The 16,884-nt window shown below is 42.4% G+C and overlaps 2 protein-coding genes across 10 annotated transcripts in view; one reads left to right on the top strand and one right to left on the bottom strand.

Moving 5' to 3' along the window:
* The window catches only part of Fam185a (family with sequence similarity 185 member A), an 80,550-nt gene that overhangs the window by 44,988 nt on the left and 18,678 nt on the right, over window positions 1-16,884 (top strand). For 5 of the 9 annotated variants that reach the window (XR_008214456.1, XR_008214455.1, XR_008214453.1 and 2 more), the window contains one exon: window positions 2,540-2,601. Coding sequence is in view for 5 of the 9 variants with exons in the window: in XM_052720964.1 (XP_052576924.1) it covers window positions 2,540-2,601 (62 nt within the window). In the remaining 4 variants the exon portion in view is untranslated. Of the gene's footprint in view, window positions 1-2,539; window positions 4,326-16,884 lie in introns of those variants that run through there. The other 4 variants (XM_052720966.1, XM_052720968.1, XM_052720967.1 and 1 more) reach the window with 3 other exon arrangements.
* Window positions 4,533-16,884, bottom strand: part of Fbxl13 (F-box and leucine rich repeat protein 13) — a 209,224-nt gene continuing 196,872 nt past the window's right edge. The window contains exons 20-22 of the mRNA XM_052720972.1: window positions 16,651-16,785; window positions 9,922-10,085; window positions 4,533-6,370 (exon numbers count right to left, since the gene is read on the bottom strand). Of these exons, the coding sequence (XP_052576932.1) occupies window positions 6,169-6,370; window positions 9,922-10,085; window positions 16,651-16,785 (501 nt within the window). The 3' untranslated portion in view covers window positions 4,533-6,168. The remainder of the gene's footprint in view (window positions 6,371-9,921; window positions 10,086-16,650; window positions 16,786-16,884) is intronic.

Below are 16,884 nucleotides of genomic sequence, written 5' to 3'. Positions count from 1 at the left end.
GTACACTGAACTTTAGTCTGCTCTCTGAGGTAGGAATGCTACCCTGGTGCAAATGTAAACAACTTCCCAGAGCCTGTCTTAAGTCTGTTAGCTTGTGCAGCTTAAATCAGTATGTTCTGAGTTAACAAGAAAGGACTTGGAAATGACATATTTGGGAAGCTCTGAGTAGGAGGCTAGAGACTAAATTAAATGGCAAGGTTAAACATGATGTAGAAAACTGTTCTTCCCACTTATTGAAAGGCATGGGAATTCTCCCATTTCTTAGCCACAGGAAAGTAGTGTGGTCATTCTCCCACTTCTTAGCCACAGGAAAATTGTCTCCATTTTTAGGCTAAGAGACATATAAGGATGAGGCTTTGGAACCCCGAGTTCCAGTGTGTTGCATGACTTTCATCTGATGGTCTGTAAACCGTACAAGCTAGAATGGCATCTGCACAGACCCAGGCCAGAGGACCAGGAGCTTTAGTGAAGTCCCTGTTGACAAGACAGGATGATTGCAGCCTACAGGAAGTCCGTAAACTGTCTGGACTTGAGCATGGAGGCTAAACCAAAGTCACTCATCTGTGTGTGTTCCCAGCAGCCTTGCTCTTAGCCTCTCTTGCTGGAAAGAGATGAGTAGATCAGCTTCGCACTCCGTAAGACAGATACTTACTGAAGCAGTGATGAGAGATGTAGATTAAGGATAAGGCCCAGGAAAGTCTTCCTTTGGTTGATGTTTTATTATCAGTGCTAAACGATGTTCAACAACAAAAAAGTTAAGGATTTCCAGTCTTTTCTCTGTGTTTATTTGAATAACAAGAAAAAGAAATTCTGTATTGTAGAAAAAACATCAGTGCAAGGTCACTCAACATACCTCCCAAATGCAGCACAAGCACAGAAAAGAACAGTGTGAAGCAGAAGCTGAGCCTCCCTGCAGAGTTGGAGGGACAGCTCCAACACAGGGGTTCACTGCATGCAGTGAGAGGCACTTACTCCAGGATAGCAAAGGGAAGGGGTGGAGGCTTGGTTACATGGAAAACATAGCACGAAGAGCACCCAGGGAAACTGCACAGGAAGTGGCTGAATACTCCTCTGCAGTCTGCAACAGGTGCAGGGAGTTCAAGGACAGACTCCGAACTGTGGCTCAGGGGGAAGGGAAGGGAAGCAAGAATATAGAGAATTTGCAGTATGGCATAAAGGTCGTCTATTAAAAAGGAACATTTCCTCAGCTGAGAGTATCTTATGGTACTAACAGGGAAACCACTGTAGAAAAAAGAAAATGTTGATAGTGGTGTGAGGAACATGTTCACAACTCCCTAAACAGTTCCGTAGTGACTTTCTTAAGTCTACACTGCAGTGGATCTCAGGAGAGAGACTCCCCTGGGTGTTTTGATAGCGGAGGTCATGTGCAGCTAGAACACCAATGAGATGAGAAAGCAAGTGTCAGCCTGTGGCCGCCACCCAGTTCCCAGGCTGCAGGACAGGGAGAGGAGACAGACAGGGCCCAGCAGAGTCCCAGAATGAAGACTAAGCTGAAGCACCAGGGACCGTGGGGACCAGGAGGAGCTGTCCCAGAAGTTCTATAGATGCCACCCATGAACACTCAACAAGTATTGATGCTTTGGGGGAAGCTGCCTGGTACAATGTGAAAAAAGATACAGCCTCAATTCATTGAAAAAGACATTTTTAACAGTACAGTTCCATTTATGTAAAGATTTAGGAAGTACAAATAATCCACAGTGACAAAGGAGACAATCAGTGATTGCTAGGTTGCGAGGTGAGGAGGGATAACAGGCAGGGAAAGGATACTAGTCAGCTCTCTGTTCCCCTCACAAATATCAGAGCTAATCAGCTTCCAGTGAGAACAACTGGCTCACGGTTGGGGTGCTGCAGTCTCTGGCCAGCAGGCCCCTTTACCTGTGGGCTTGTGCTGAGGCATCACAGCCAGGCACAGCACCCCCACCTGCTCACCTCAGGGCACACACCACCTAGCTGCTCACCTCAGGGCTGCAAAGAGTGGAGGATGAAGAGGGCTGGGGCCTCACTGTCCCCCTAAGGGCACACTTCAGTGACCAAACGAACTACCACTGGGCCCACCTCAGAAAGTTCTACCTTTCCATAGTGCACTGGTAATGAAGCCTTCACCACATAGACCTCCGGGGAACAGGGAACGAGTGAAAGATCAGTGTGTAAGGAACTGTGGGAGTGGCTGATGTGCCCACTGTCTTGTGGAGAGTTGACTCCCCAGACCAATACACTTGTCAGACTTGACTATATTGTAGACCTCAGATGCAGTAGTTTAATTATCATCAGTAGAAGTCTCTCTTTTAACCTATACTAGAACCAGTACAGACATAACAGCTCATCTCCGTAGTTCTAACAAAGCGAAAGAAGAGGAGCAAACCCACATGACCTCTTTACAGCTTTCCTGACTAAAACTGTGTTTACAAAGGCGCTCTTCTTAGGCATTTCTGCCTTTTTGAGATACACTAGTAAGATTAGTGTGCTTAAATATTGTTCTTAGCCACTAAACTGAACTTGGTGCAATTTTGTATTTCAGGACTCCTGAATCAAGCAAGCAGACATGAAAGGTGGATAAATGCCGTTGCCCCCAAAGGCACTGTAAGTTATAAACATCAGAGCTGGTTTCAGTCTCTGAAACTGCAGGACTAAGAATGGTTTCAGCTGTATTTATTCATTTTAATGTGCAATAACAGACTTGTGAGTATACAAATGCAGACACCAGTGTTCCTATAAACGTCAATAACAACAGCATTAGCGGGAAATACTGGTGAATGGTCTCGGACTTTTGCAAAACATGCGCTTAGCTATAGAATTGGTTTTCTATTGCTGTGTTCCAAATTACAGAAGCCCCCCAAATATGTTCTAAGACCTCTGGTGGTTCTTGAAACCACGGACAGTGTCAACCACTATACACTTGTTTTTATAAACACATAAGCCAGCTGAATGCCTTTTCTGTTCAACTAAGCTGTTATATACTCTGGCCAAAACACTTAAACCATTGTAGTTACAGTAGCAAAGAGATGGCTTTCTTTTTTCTCCTTTACAATTTCACACACAGTATATCTACCCTGACTGTAGGGCCTAGCAGCCTCAGCATATAATTTTGTTTTGTTTTGTTTTCTAACTAAGTTGAGAATTTTTACTTTTTTCCTTAAAGGTAAAAGTTTTGTGGCTTCTTTTTGTCAGGCCCAATTGCAAATATCACTGTGATTGTACTTTAGAGCTGTTACTAAGATAAAGACTTCTTCATTTCTGGCACTATGACTACCGTGATGGTTGGATGGACAAGATGGCCACTGAGTGACTAACAGATAGATAGTATACACATATAGCATGCATGTGCATGGCAAAAGAATGACTCACATCCTGAGTGGAACAACGTAAGATTTCCTCATGCTACTTCAGGTGACACAATTTAAAACTTATGCATTATTTATATCTGGAATTTATCAACTACAAGTTACTGAAGAAATAAAAAGCAAGTCCTTGGATGGGGCAAGAGAACAGTTCTACCACAGTAATGACCTGAGATCATCGTCTTGGTAGCCTTGTGCTTAGTGTGTCACATGGCTGGAATAAAGGTGTTAGCCAGGCTGAGGATATTATCTGGGGACTATGGTGAGAAGTCTCCCACATTCACTCACATTATAGGAAAAATGGAATTCCTTATGCCTGTATGACATCATTTCCTTCTGCCTTCCACAAATAATCATGCTTTATAAACACTACCCACATGCCCATCTTTTTCCTCGTGTGGACACTCTGTCTTCAAGCAAAACACACAGAATTCTTATGCTCTGAATATCTGACTTTCTTGTAAGCTGGAGAAATCTCTGCTTGGTTGGCCAAGATATTTAACATGATTATGGGAATATCACATCGCATCCACAGCTCCCACTCAAGAGATGACTATATAAAGGTGCCAATTGTTGGAGTCACCTTAGGATTGTTGGTATTGTAGTGCCCATGTGACAGATTTCCTTCTTAATACTTTCTATGGTATTGCCTTAAGTTGTGAATAAAACATATAACATGTAGATGAAGCAGGTGCTTCTGACTTTAGTGTATCTTGTGTAGGTTATGATGTACCTCACTATGGGGAAGAATGGTTGGTTAGTCTATCACCAAATGTTTGAAGATGCGATTACACTTTTATAAGCTGTGCTTTATAGAGTTACTTCATGAATTCTATTTCTTTAAAAATGTCTATATAACATTAAAAACTATACTACACTGAGCAGGTCAATTTGTTGGATTATGAATTTTGATTTGGATAAATCAGTGATTAAACACTGATTTCAAATAAACTTTTCTAAATATTATAGTAAGTCTTCTTTTACTAATGTTCCATATCGGTACATTCTAATATCTTATTTGTGAAATAAAGTCAGCCTTGTTGGTCTGTGACTGTGCCCTTAGAATTCACTCTTAATGAAATCAGAATTTATATAAGACGGAATGTCTGACATGCTGGATATTTGTTTGGTGATTGTGTGTTAAGCTGTTAAGCAAAGGAACTGGTGAGGCAGTAAGGCAATTTTTATGATATTTTTTCACTCTCAGGCAATTAGAGAAACATTTCATGACTAAAAATAAAGTTGATAAAAGTAGCCAACAATAGCCTAAAAGGTCATGAATTAGTAGAATTCAGCTAAGAATGCTTAAAGTTATTAGTGGAATTGTGCATAATGGCCTCCTTGCATAGCTTGCTTTTCTAATTCTTACCCTGTCCAGTCCATTTCTGTAGCTCTGAAGTCTACCTCCTCAGGATTAATGAAGTCTCACATTCTTGGTTTTAAAAAGACATTAAGAGTTTGGAACAAGCTTTGGCCATAAAGCCACCTGCTGAGTTTCTCGATAGTATAGCAGGGTATGTTTTTCCTTGGCCTGTTATTCCCCGTGCAGATGTTACTCTTTGAGAAGCCAGCTGCCTCTTTTATGTCTCCCTGGTTGTAGACATGAAACACCCAGGGGTCAGACTTCTGAAGCCAGCTCTCACGCGGCTGCCACAAGCCTCAGACTTCGTTAAAAGTCTCACTCTTACCATAGTCATTTGGCTCAGATCTTAAAACTTGCTGTTTAACAGATTCCCGTGCTCTTGACTCCCATGAGCCTTTCTGCCACCGATTTCAAAAACATTCAAAAAGAGGGAGGGAAATTATTTAAAAGCATTTAACCGATTCAGAATATCCAATAATAATAATACGGTGTAGAGGCCTTTTAAAACTTTTTAATATCCTTTAAATTTTTTAACTTTCTTTCAAATTTGTAGGTAAATAGGCTAACCTCATTCAAGAGATAAGTGACTGCTCTGATGTCACTGACACTGCTTGTTGTAGCAGTCAGAAAAGACCCCTCCTGTTCTGGCAACATCAAATCCTATCATGGTGAAGATAATGGATCAAATAATGGTAAAAACCCATGATAGAAGTTTTTACCATTAGTTTTTAGACATGAAATTAAAGGCCATTTCTTCATAGAAGAAGATTGAAAGGTGTTTTGTTTTTGTCTTTTGGCATTTCATAGTTAAAATTCCTGTGTAGCCCAGACATGATAAGAAGAGCTGAGATGGTACAGGAGCGCCCTTTCTGGTCTTGTTTCTCTTTAATTTGCTTCTGTTGGGTATTGAATCTAGGGCTGACTTTTAGCTCTCCTCCTTTGAAAATGTATGTCCCTATCATTTATAGTAAATCTTTGCAAATCCTCAGAGTCATCACCTATCTGGAGAGCAATTCCTACTTGTTAAAAAAAAAAAAAAAAAGTCTTTCCAAACTATTTCCTACATTGTAACCTTGGATCTGATCATCTCATCTAAATTTAGTTTGCTCAGAGCTGGTTTAGTGGATAAAAGTTTACTGGCCTTGAAGACCCAGGTTCAGTTCCCAGCACCTACATAGCTCTCATAGAATTCTGTAACACCAGTTCCAGGCCTTTGTGGACTCCTGCACACACACAGACTCACACAGGCACATATACATTAAATAAATAGATGTTTGAAAATAACTTGATCAGGTTACCTTGGGGTCTCATTAGATAAAGGTGACATTTGCCATTGAAGTAAGAAGCAGAGGCATGCTGCTTTTTTGTGCTGTTATTGGGAGCCAGCAACTAACAATATTAACATCAAAAGAAGAAACATTGTCAGTTCCAGATGTTTTGTTTTTCCTATATGAGGTTGGCGTCTGGACTTTCCTCATCACTGCTGAATGACTCTTTGACTATCAGTTCCGAGTAATTTCTAGTTTGTATTCTACTTTGAGTCTCTTCAAGAGGATTTCCTTCAGAGTCGTAGCCAAACCAACTTGGAGGGTCATCAGAGCTGTACTCCTGATGCTGGACCACAGAGGACATCCTGTGAGCTGCTGCCCTGCAACAACAGTGCTGAGCGTTAGTGAGCTACAGAAGGAATCCCTACAGTTTTCACATTTGACCGAAGTTGGAATTGAAAACTTACCGTCACTAGTCACATTTTTTTTTTTGAATGCTGAATGCTGTTTATTGAAGGAGGGAGGAGGTCTTAAATACAGGCTTACAGCACAATGGGAGAACCCTGGAGGGCAGAAGTTTGCTACCAATGTTTTACAATCTTGCATCTAAGCTGTTAACGCCCAATATGCAGGATACACAGACAAGGAACTTCCCTTAAGCATTCAGGAGTGTGGAACCCAGCAGGGAATTAGCATAGGGAGGATATCAAGGTCAAGGTCAGCAAGCAAGGCAACAGCTACCCAAAACGGGGGGCCAGGGCCCCCCTTTTACTAAAAAATGAGCTTCTGACTTAGGTTGCATGGGACATCAGCAGGTCCTTACCCATCATGGAGACACCTGCCCAGGCCACACAGGCGCTCTGTCTTAGGTTGGTGAGCACCCCCCAGGTATTACCCGTCTCTGAATACTCATTATCATACAGGCTCAATCATGTGTGAGCTGCAGAGTTAACTGCTGCCAAAGATCTCAAAGTGGCACTGGGCTTGCAATCTGTGTGTTCGTCACAGAAAAGACCAACAGAAGTCCTAAGCCACCCATAGCCAGTAGGCTAAAGGCAACTGAGCCATTCCCTTCCTTAATTAGCCTTACTGCACATTGGAGTCCTTGTAAGGTGGTATCCCAAAAGCAAATGGAACTTGAGTTTATAAATTTATAACTTTCAAAGCCAATTGAAATGTATATAACTATTGAATTAAATTTATCATGCCCAATACAATGAAAGATTAACTACTTTTGCTGCCAGGGTCTCCACTGTGCTAGCTGTAGTAACCAATTATGAAATGGTAATCCCAGAAACAGTAACAGCGGTGGCCACCACTGTTTATAACAGCGACAATGGCAGCAGCGATGTCAAATTCTCTTCTGGAGCATGTGGGCATCCACTGGCATGGATACAACTCCAGGAACACGAACCATCAAGGCCCATTTTTCTTGATCGCAGCACAACTTAAGCTGGCAGCTCTGCCATCTCCAGACCAGCAGATCAGTTCTCTAGCTCCTAGGCCCTAGCGACCAGACAGCTCCCCACCAAAAAAAAAAAAAAAAACCAAAAACAAACAAACAAAAAGTACTAGTCACATTTAACACACAGCTTCACTTGCTGTGAGAGAAAGTTGGGAATTGTACAAAAAAAAGTCTGGCACCCCAGGCAAAAGCATCTGTAGTTCAACCAATTCAGGGCTTACCAGGCTGTGAGTATGCCCTTATAGGGGCCAAGGAGCAGGAACACCAAAGTCATTTACAGTACTTTTGTGAAAGTGCTCAGCCTGATGTATCTCCAGTTCCTTTGATGAAGTAACAGCCTGGTCCACCTTTCCTGTGAAGGCTGACATGTCAAAAAGGACCTCATCACCAGAGTTCACAGACCCCTGTGGATGCATGATGGACTCTAGAAAGGTTCATGAACTTGCTAAAAATCTGTATAGTTTTGTCTTCAGTATATATTTTTCTTGGAAGGTTGTGACTCAAAGAGGTTCATAGCCAAATAATTAAAAATAGTGTTAGACTTTCTTAGGAAGAAATAAGGAAGCAAAGAACACATACATGCATGCACGTGCATACACATAGACATACACACATTTCCTGTTTCTTAAACAGAGATGCAAAAATTCTCAACAGAATACTTCCTGTCAATTGCAGCAACACATTAGAAAGATCATATACTATGATCAAGGTGGCTTAATTGCAGTGATGTGAAGATGGTAAAACACATACAAACCAATAAATGTAATACAGGACATCAAGAGATTCAGAAATCACATTATTATTTCAGTAGGTGCAGAAATTGCCTTTGACACCATTAATAACCACTTGTGATAAAGCTCAAAAACAAAAACTACTAAGGATAGAAGTAGCATACCTCAACACAATAGGACTATATATGACAACCTATAACATACACACTAATTAGAGGAAAGTATTTCTTCTAAAATCAGAAGTGAGTCAAGAGTGTTCACTCCCTTCACTCTTACTCAATACCATGCTTATATTCTTAGCCAAAGCAATAATGCAAGAAAAAGAGATGAAAGGAATACAAGGAGAAAAGGAGAATTCAAATTATCTGTAGACAATATGATCATGCACTAAAAGACACTAATGACTCCTCTCAAAAATTCTTAAATCTGATAAACACTTTTCAGTAAAATATCCAGTTCCAAAAACATCCAAAGCCCAGCAGCTTTATTTATACCAATAACATACTCAGAAGGAAATTAGGGAATGATCTCGTTCACAGTAACTGAAAATAAAAAGAAAAACCACACATGCACATGTGTGCAGGCATGTGCACACACAGCCTAGGAATACACCTCACTAAGCAGGTGGAAGATGTGTATAATGAAAACTAAAGTAGTGAAGAAAAATGCGCCAAGGCTGCTGGCGTTGACTTTGATAAGGCCATTATATTCAGAGACAGCAGTGTCCTTGACTTCAGGGGAAAGAAAATGCGTGTTTAGGAAGCAAAGGACTTGAAAGGTGACCAAATTATATGTTACTTGTGGTTTCTGAAAGCACTGGTTTTAAAGAATTGTGGCTAGTTGATAGGAGGCTAAGTACTCTTTGCTAAGTTTGGGAACGTGTAAATAGTGGGTTGTGTAGTACAGTTCTTCAGTCAGCTACAAGCTAGAGTAAATTAAGCACTTAATTTTTTTTCACACTTTAGATTCTATAAAAGTTATGATGAGTGCATTATACAATGTATTGGTTATCCATCTTGTCACATGACAGGAGGGTCTATAAGAATTGAGGCATTAAAAACTTAACAAATAGTAGGGGACTGAGAACGATCTTAAGGAAGTTGCTGCTGACAGAGAAGAGAAATGGGCTGGGTTTAGTCACTGCTTGTGGCTGCAGTGTCATAGGAAAGAGTGATAGTAAGCCAAGCATTTATGCACAGCCACAGGAAGTACATGAGAATGTGCATTTCTGTGCTTGCTCTTGTGTGTGTGTGTGTGTGTGGAGGGGGACTTCTGGTCCCCTCACCCCAGCTCTTCCACCATTCCACCCACAGACAGCTTCAGTGAAACAACTGCTTAGTGGGTCCATGGCCCAAATAGCAAGCAGGAAGGCTTCAGAAAGAGGCCCACTTCCTCTGGTTCCAAGTTCTTCCAGTCCTGGGTAAGGGAGCTGCTTTACTCAGGGAGATGAACCAAGTAGACTACATTTCACCAGCAGAGCTAGAGCTAAGTGACAAGGAGCAGAATTAACTTTGGTTGTCTGCTTGACCATAGAGAGGAAGGGACTGAAAGTAAAAGGCTTCTGTGAAAGGAATATAAGACCATGAAGTTAATTTTAGAAGGGCATCCCAGGTTCAACTCAGAATGTTGGTTTCAGTCAATCAAAATACAAATTGTTGCATATTATGAATGGCACAGCCACATAACATGCTGTTCTGGCATTTCCAAGCCCTTTCATATCCAGCTGCCTACTTACACGGAGATGGACCTGCAGAATCGCATCTTGAGGATCCGGAGTTGTTTGCAGCCCATTTGAAGGTCCTGAAGGATCTGGTCTGTAAGTAGGATACAGCCGGAGATATCCAAAATGTGCAGATAATGGCACTTTGCAGATAACGTCTCCAACCCTCCATCAGTAATCTGCACACACAGCCAAAGTAAGTAGCAGTTACTGAGCGACTCTGTCCCACAGGAACAGTGTTTTAATTTAGGGTGCTGTAATAAAATATGGATTGGGTGGCTCAAACACCAGGCACTTACTTCTTACCATGAAGCCTGGGAAATCCAAGAACAAGATGGCTGCACATACGGTGTCTGATGCCTCGTATCATGCTCTTAGTGGATAGAGAGCTCCAGCCTCTGCCTCTTCTTACAAAGACATGACCCCATAATAGCAGTGTCCCTTTCATGACCTCTTCTAAACCTCGTTGTCTCCCAAAGTCCCCGCTTTGTGACACTGTTACACGGGTAGTTAGAGTCTGAGCATTGGTAGCCAGTGGCAGGGGCGGGGGACAAGCACTCTTGCCATGGCAAACAAATTTAAGACCTGGCAGGCTTTCTTTCACCGAGTTTATTCCATGCTAAGCCAAGTTTGTGGCTTAACTACTTCCAAATGAGAATGATAAAATACCTGCCTCAAGTGACACCAAGAGGATTTGTGATTTTGTTTTCACTTAAGCATCCTCTGGTCTGCATGAGGAACACTGTCAAATTTTCTCTGTAATTAATAACTGTTGTGTCATTATGAGGAACTTAGGAAATGCTACAGCAATGGGGCTGTCCATGCTTCAAATCCTCTGTAAAGCTTTACCAGTTTGGAAAAGTATGCTTAATAACATTATATCTTGCAGAATTACAAACATATATACCCTGAAGTCCATCTCCATCCAGGATCGGCCCTCCATGAGAAAGATCTGAACATCTCCGATAGGTCATATGCAAGAATGAGTGGACAGCAGTAGGTGTGAGGCAAGAGGGAGATGGGCAGAAGCCACAGATAGTTAAGTCCCACTCAGACAAATCTTAGCCAGTGTTCCACAGTCGTACAAATCTGTCCAGCTGTCCTGCAGAGGTAGTTCAACTCCATCACTAGTGTATTTCACTGACTGGGGTCTGGCTTTTGACTATGGATGAGCTGAAACTTGCTGCAGAGCAAACTAGATTCCTCTCCCCAAAGGAATCTTTCAGCTGGATTTAATTTTCTACTTTATATATGGACATTTAGAAAAACATACACTATGAGGCTTAGCTCATTGTTTTTTAACATAAAGTTAGAATTATGCAGAAAAGCCCTTTGGTTTGAAATGTATACTTTTTAAGTATGGGAAAATAGATGCTGTCATTGTCTAGGCATTCCCTGTTTCTGAAACATGCTTGGAACCAAGGCTCAGAATTGTAACTGGTTCTCAGAAAAATTCCTCAGACATCCCTGCCATGCTCTGTGAGTCTCTTTGGATCTGTTGTCATTGAAAAAAGAATCCTGTAGCATTATAGGACAATGAGGTGACGGGACAGTTGAGGCAGATGGACCTTAAAGTGGGGGGGTTTGACAAGGAGCCCTCCTGTAGTTTGGAAGCTCCATGTGTCCAGTAGGGAGGTAATGTCTGGGGGGGTATGACTAAAGGGCTGGAAACTGGGGGCGGAGATGAGTTGGCTAATATTCCCAACTCTCAAATACAAGATCCTGGCCTTGGCTCACCGGACAGATTGTTATTCCCAACACAATTCCCTTTGAGTCTTGGAAAACTCTTGGTTTCTTTAAATAAATTTATTTCCTATTTTGGAAGAAATATAAGCACATTACCTTAACAGTTATTAAAGGAGAAATAATTACAAATATGTCACCTTAAAACGCAACTACTTTTCAACATGCTAAATAACACTCCCATCATCTTCTTTGACCTCTTGTTTCTTGGGATGCATTGCTGGCTAGAAGCAGCTCAGGGAGCTTGTGGGAGGGCAACACCATGTCCAATCAAAGAACTCCCTCTCAGCTGAGGACGCATGTACAGGCAGCTCTGCGTGGAGCCAGCAGGTGGCTGCAGCTCTGTGAATAATGCTGCACAGCCACTAGTGGAAGTCCACGTGACTGACATGGCCCAAACTGCTGGCCCATTGGATTGTGAGCAAATAAAATGGGAGAGGGCTGGGCTGCAGAGGTGTCTCAGGGGTTGAGAGTGTACTGCTCTTGCAAAAGACCTGAGTTTGGTTCCCAGCACCCATACCAGGCTGCTCACAACTGCCTGTAACTAGCTCCAGTGGTAATCCAATACCTCTGTGGGCACTGCACTCAAGTTGCACACACCTACATGCTGACACATGTATGTATACATAATTAAAACTAAAATTTTTACTAAGGTTTAAAAAGATGTGAGTTGTCCAAGTCATCAATTTCAGGGGGTGATTGGCTGCATAGTAACAGATTATGTACATTATCCAACATCACATGTCAGCCATTCCATGCTGATAGACGGTAAAAAAAAAAAAAATCCATCGATCATTTTTTATAACTATTATAAAACCTCTGACTGACCTATGACCATGTTGAAATCTCTTAATGGAAAGAATTTCCAAGATTCCACTTCCTAAAGGTTCCATAACTTTTTGAAACAGTGCTACCAGCTAGGGACCAAGTGTTCAAACGCATAAACCTACAGGGGATATTCCATATTGAAACCATAACTTCTCCAATGTATTCACATGCCTAGCAGTCTCCCAGTTGGTGTTGGATTCATCCGGGTCCCATCTTTTTCTCAGTTGTTAGCTCTAAGAAATACCTAGACTACTGGAATACAGCATCCTGACCCTGAGGGACTGGTTGGATACCCTGGGTTCTGTTCTAGTCCCCGTGCAAGCAGGATGCCCCTCAGTGATTTATCTTAGCATGTCATTTTCCCCCTTGGGTATAAAATCCATAGTTGGGGCTAAGTTGCTGCTTTCTGGAATCCCTTAGCTACAGTATGAGGGAAATGTCACGTGGAGACTTCTTCCACTATGGCAGCTGTCCTGTACTGATCCTATTTGCCCTTTACTATCTATCTGCAAATCATACTTCATGTCACTTGTTGTATATGAATACATTTTTGTCCCAGACAAGACAGTAACCACTATACAGAGAGTGCTACCCATTGCCTATACCCCCAACACAAATGCAGTTACTAAGTTAACAGTTATCCCCTTGCCTACTTGAGATTTCTTTCCCTCAAAGATGAATTGTATCAATATTTCATTATTGTCACTGATTTCTTTCTTTTCCCCTTATTCTTCCTTTATAATTATTACTAACTCCTACCTAAAGCCAATGTTATGGTCATCAAAGGTGACAGCAGAATCACACTGCTAAGAATCCTGTTAAGGCCTGTGCATTGGGCCCATGGCAACCAACTTTCTTCCTGGTCTCGGGCATTTTCTTTCCTTGGCACCTCAGTGCCATAGAGATGAGGGCCCAGCACTACTGATTGACCTGGAGATGAGCAGGCTGCTGGAAAATCTAGCCTTCCCAGAAACATGTTAAACAGATCTCACAGTTCAACTGTGGGCAGCTGGAATGATGAGCTAGACTCTTAACATATTTTATGGCCTCTCAAAAGCAATGTAAGTAGAATAAATTAGGCAAAGTGAAGCAAGTAAGCTATCAGATTGGCCCAAATGAGTATCCCTACCTCTTCTGAATCAGGACACATTTGTGACTTAACTGGTACAGCCTGGATGGGAAAGCCAAGCCTGATTTCTTAATGTTCTGAGGAAATCTACTCCACTTCCCTTTTCTTCCCCTACTTGTTAAGTACAGAGTGATACATTTGATGTTAATTCATCTATGTCAAAGCTGCTTTACTGTAGGGGCAGGGGAGAATCCCTTGGCTTATAGAGGAGCTCTTTCTTTAAAAAAGGAATCCTCTTCTCTCTTTCCTCTGCTCTTTAGAGCCTTTTCTTCATGCAGGCTCTTCCTGCTTGCCTTTGTTCGCAAAGCCACCAGAAAGCCTGCCTCCTCTTCCATCTGCCTTGTGCAGTAGCCAGAGTAGTTCCCAGTGAGTCGTGCTGTGAGTGCTCATGGTCCACATGCAGAGTCAGGTGGCCACTGCAGCTGATGTACAAGCTTCTTGATGCAGCTTACTTCCAGAGCCAGGTGACATGGACCAGAAAAAACCATCCACTTTCCCTTGTTCTAACCAAATACATTAGTAAAAGAACTTGTGTAGCTGGGCATGGTGGTACATACCTGTAATCTCATCACTTGGGAAGCCGAGGTAGGAGAATGGCATCTAGTTCAAGGACAGCCTGGTCTACTGATAAGGTCCAGGCTAGCCTGGGCTAAGTGTAAAACCCTGTCTCAAAAAAAAAGTTTTTACTGTAAACTTTCTGGCTTTAGTTTGTCCTGGCTTATCACATCTTTTTCCTCTTGCCTCCTCTTCTTTATCTGATACATTAGTGTGGAATATTTGGGAGATTCCAGAATCACCCTCAGTCCACTCAAGCCAACAGTAAAGCAGCTGAATTCGTAGCCCAGCAAGGGTGCACAGCCCCTGAGAACTGGGGTGATGCCATTCAAATAAAATCCAGTGGATGTGCACAGCAGAACAAGCTTTTACCAGCTTGCCATTCCCAAGCACTTTTAAGGTTTATATTCTCTTCTGCATCTTTTGCCAACTCCAGGTTCCCCCTGATAGCATGTTTGGATTTCTAATCTTCTGTTTAGAGACTTCCTTGCTAATCTTTACTGGCCATTTGTTGTTATCAGTGGAGGGCTAGCCTCTGAGCAGAAGCTAAGTGAACAGTGTGGGCTCTCCTACAGACCTGAGTAAAGAGTGATTTAGGAGGGTGTGTGAGAGTTCACTCTCTCACTAGGGACTGGTGAAGGCTCTAGAGAATCAGCATCTAATCTCCTGCCTGAAGGAAAGTTCTGGCAACCACACTGTGGATGCTGAGTGAGAAGGGAAGTGCCAAAGTGTCTGCTTTCCATGTCAGGGGCCCCACTTCCCCTTGCTCTTTTGTTTCCAAACTCACAGTCAAACATGGCGTTTCCCCACACAGACACCCTCCTCTGCTTTACTGTGTCTAGACAATGACAGTTTTGCTCTCCAGGGGACATTTGGCAGTATCTGGAGACATTCTTGGGTTCAAGATGGAAATACAGGGGGTCAGATACTAGCAGCCCAGTGCCTAGAGGGCAGGGTGTTAGATATCCAGTGGTGATAGGTCAACCCTCCCTCCTTGCAAAGAACTGCCTTGTCCGGAGCTTCAGGGCTATCAGGCTTGAGAAAGCTGGATGGAGGAAGTGAATGCTCATGCTTCTGGTTTGGGTGGGGAGGTCCACCCAGAGGTGTGGGGCAGAGGATACCTGGGCCTCTGCTCCTCTAGAATGTTTAATTAGGACTCCAGTCCCCTTCCAACACAGTCCCAGCAGTCTATGGAGCTGCCAAGCTTACAGCCATTGTATGGATGAGATGTTCCCAGCTTCCTCTGCTGTGGCATGGGTTCAGAGCTGTCTCGGGTCACCTAAACTTGTTCACCTGTTTTCAAGTACCCACAATTTCGTTGCTTGTTTCCTTTCCTGATTTTCTTTTCCAAATGGGCCCTCACTGTTCAGCTGCAATTGTAATGGGGTTTCAAGAAATTCTATGTGTATATTTGATCTGCCATATTACCAGACTCGGGTTTCTATAAGATGAAAGAAAGTAGGTTATATTGTACTTTGAAAGTATTAGTCCATCTTTTAAAAATGAACAAAACACAAACCTTCTATAATCATTTCTGACCTTTTTGTACAAAGAAAAAATCTGAAAAAACTAAGTATTAAGTGCCAGCAATTTGTGTTTTCTGGTGTATGGCAGTGGGTGCTTCACTTTTCCCTATAAGCATTAGTATAGCCAGTGTTTATTATAATACACATTATTTCTTTTATGCATAAGTGTCAGGAAAGTTGTCGAAATTAAGATTGAAGATAATTCCGTGCCCTTTTGTTGGAAACAGAGACATGTCTACCCCACTGAGGAAGTGCCTAGAGACTTCAGCCTTTACTTCACACACTGTTTATTGTTTACTAAGGTCCAAAGTCAGTGAAGTTGTGTGTTAACACTTTTTTTTTTCATCCAGGAGATATGCAAATTTTTTTTTTTTTTTTTTTTTTTTTTTTGGTTTTTCGAGACAGGGTTTCTCTGTGTAGCTTTGCGCCTTTCCTGGAACTCACTTGGTAGTCCAGGCTGGCCTCGAACTCACAGAGATCCGCCTGGCTCTGCCTCCCGAGTGCTGGGATTAAAGGCGTGCGCCACCACCGCCCGGCGCAAATTATTTTTGCTAGTAGCAACTCTAACCCAAGATTCTGGCTGTATTGCCCTGTAGGATATTAACCGATCTTAGATCTAACCTGAGACCCATAATCCAGTGGTCATTCTTCCGTTCCTACCCAGTTTTTTCTAATGCTCTGTGCCATGACTTCGTTATTTTGCTGGTTCTCTCATTAATGAATTAAATGAATCTCCAGCACATAATTATGTTTGCATGAGAATAATGCTTTGGATGTTTTTAAATTCTACTTTGGCACAAATAAAATGATAGAACTATTTCCAATTTGAAGATGGGAAAAAGCACCCAGTGATTCCACCAGCCATGCCAAGCCCAGTCCGACTACTGTCCCGCCCAGCTCCCCGCCCGGCTCCTCTGTCAGTGCTGCCCTTTGACCTGTCTATGCTCCAGCTGCCATACACACCTTTGGACATCCTGCGATGTTGAGAGACGTGATGTGCGTGCAGAAAATGGCTACTGTTTTTATAATGTCATCCGACAGTTGGCGACAGTAGGAGATATCCAAGTGTTCCAAGAACAGCGAGGTCTTACAGTAGGCCTGGAAGAGATTTCCGAGGTCAAAGGTTTGTTTTGTTTCCCCTTTTAAAGTTTTCCCCCTTACTCTCCCTTAGTCTTTGTGGATCCAAATGCTGTGTCT

Source organism: Peromyscus californicus, unplaced genomic scaffold, assembly GCF_007827085.1.
Source record: "Peromyscus californicus insignis strain IS unplaced genomic scaffold, ASM782708v3 Scaffold_6__1_contigs__length_162567912, whole genome shotgun sequence".
NCBI classification, from domain to species: Eukaryota; Metazoa; Chordata; class Mammalia; order Rodentia; family Cricetidae; genus Peromyscus; species Peromyscus californicus.
Note: the sequence above shows the minus strand (reverse complement) of the source record. Positions and strands in the feature narration are given on the sequence as shown.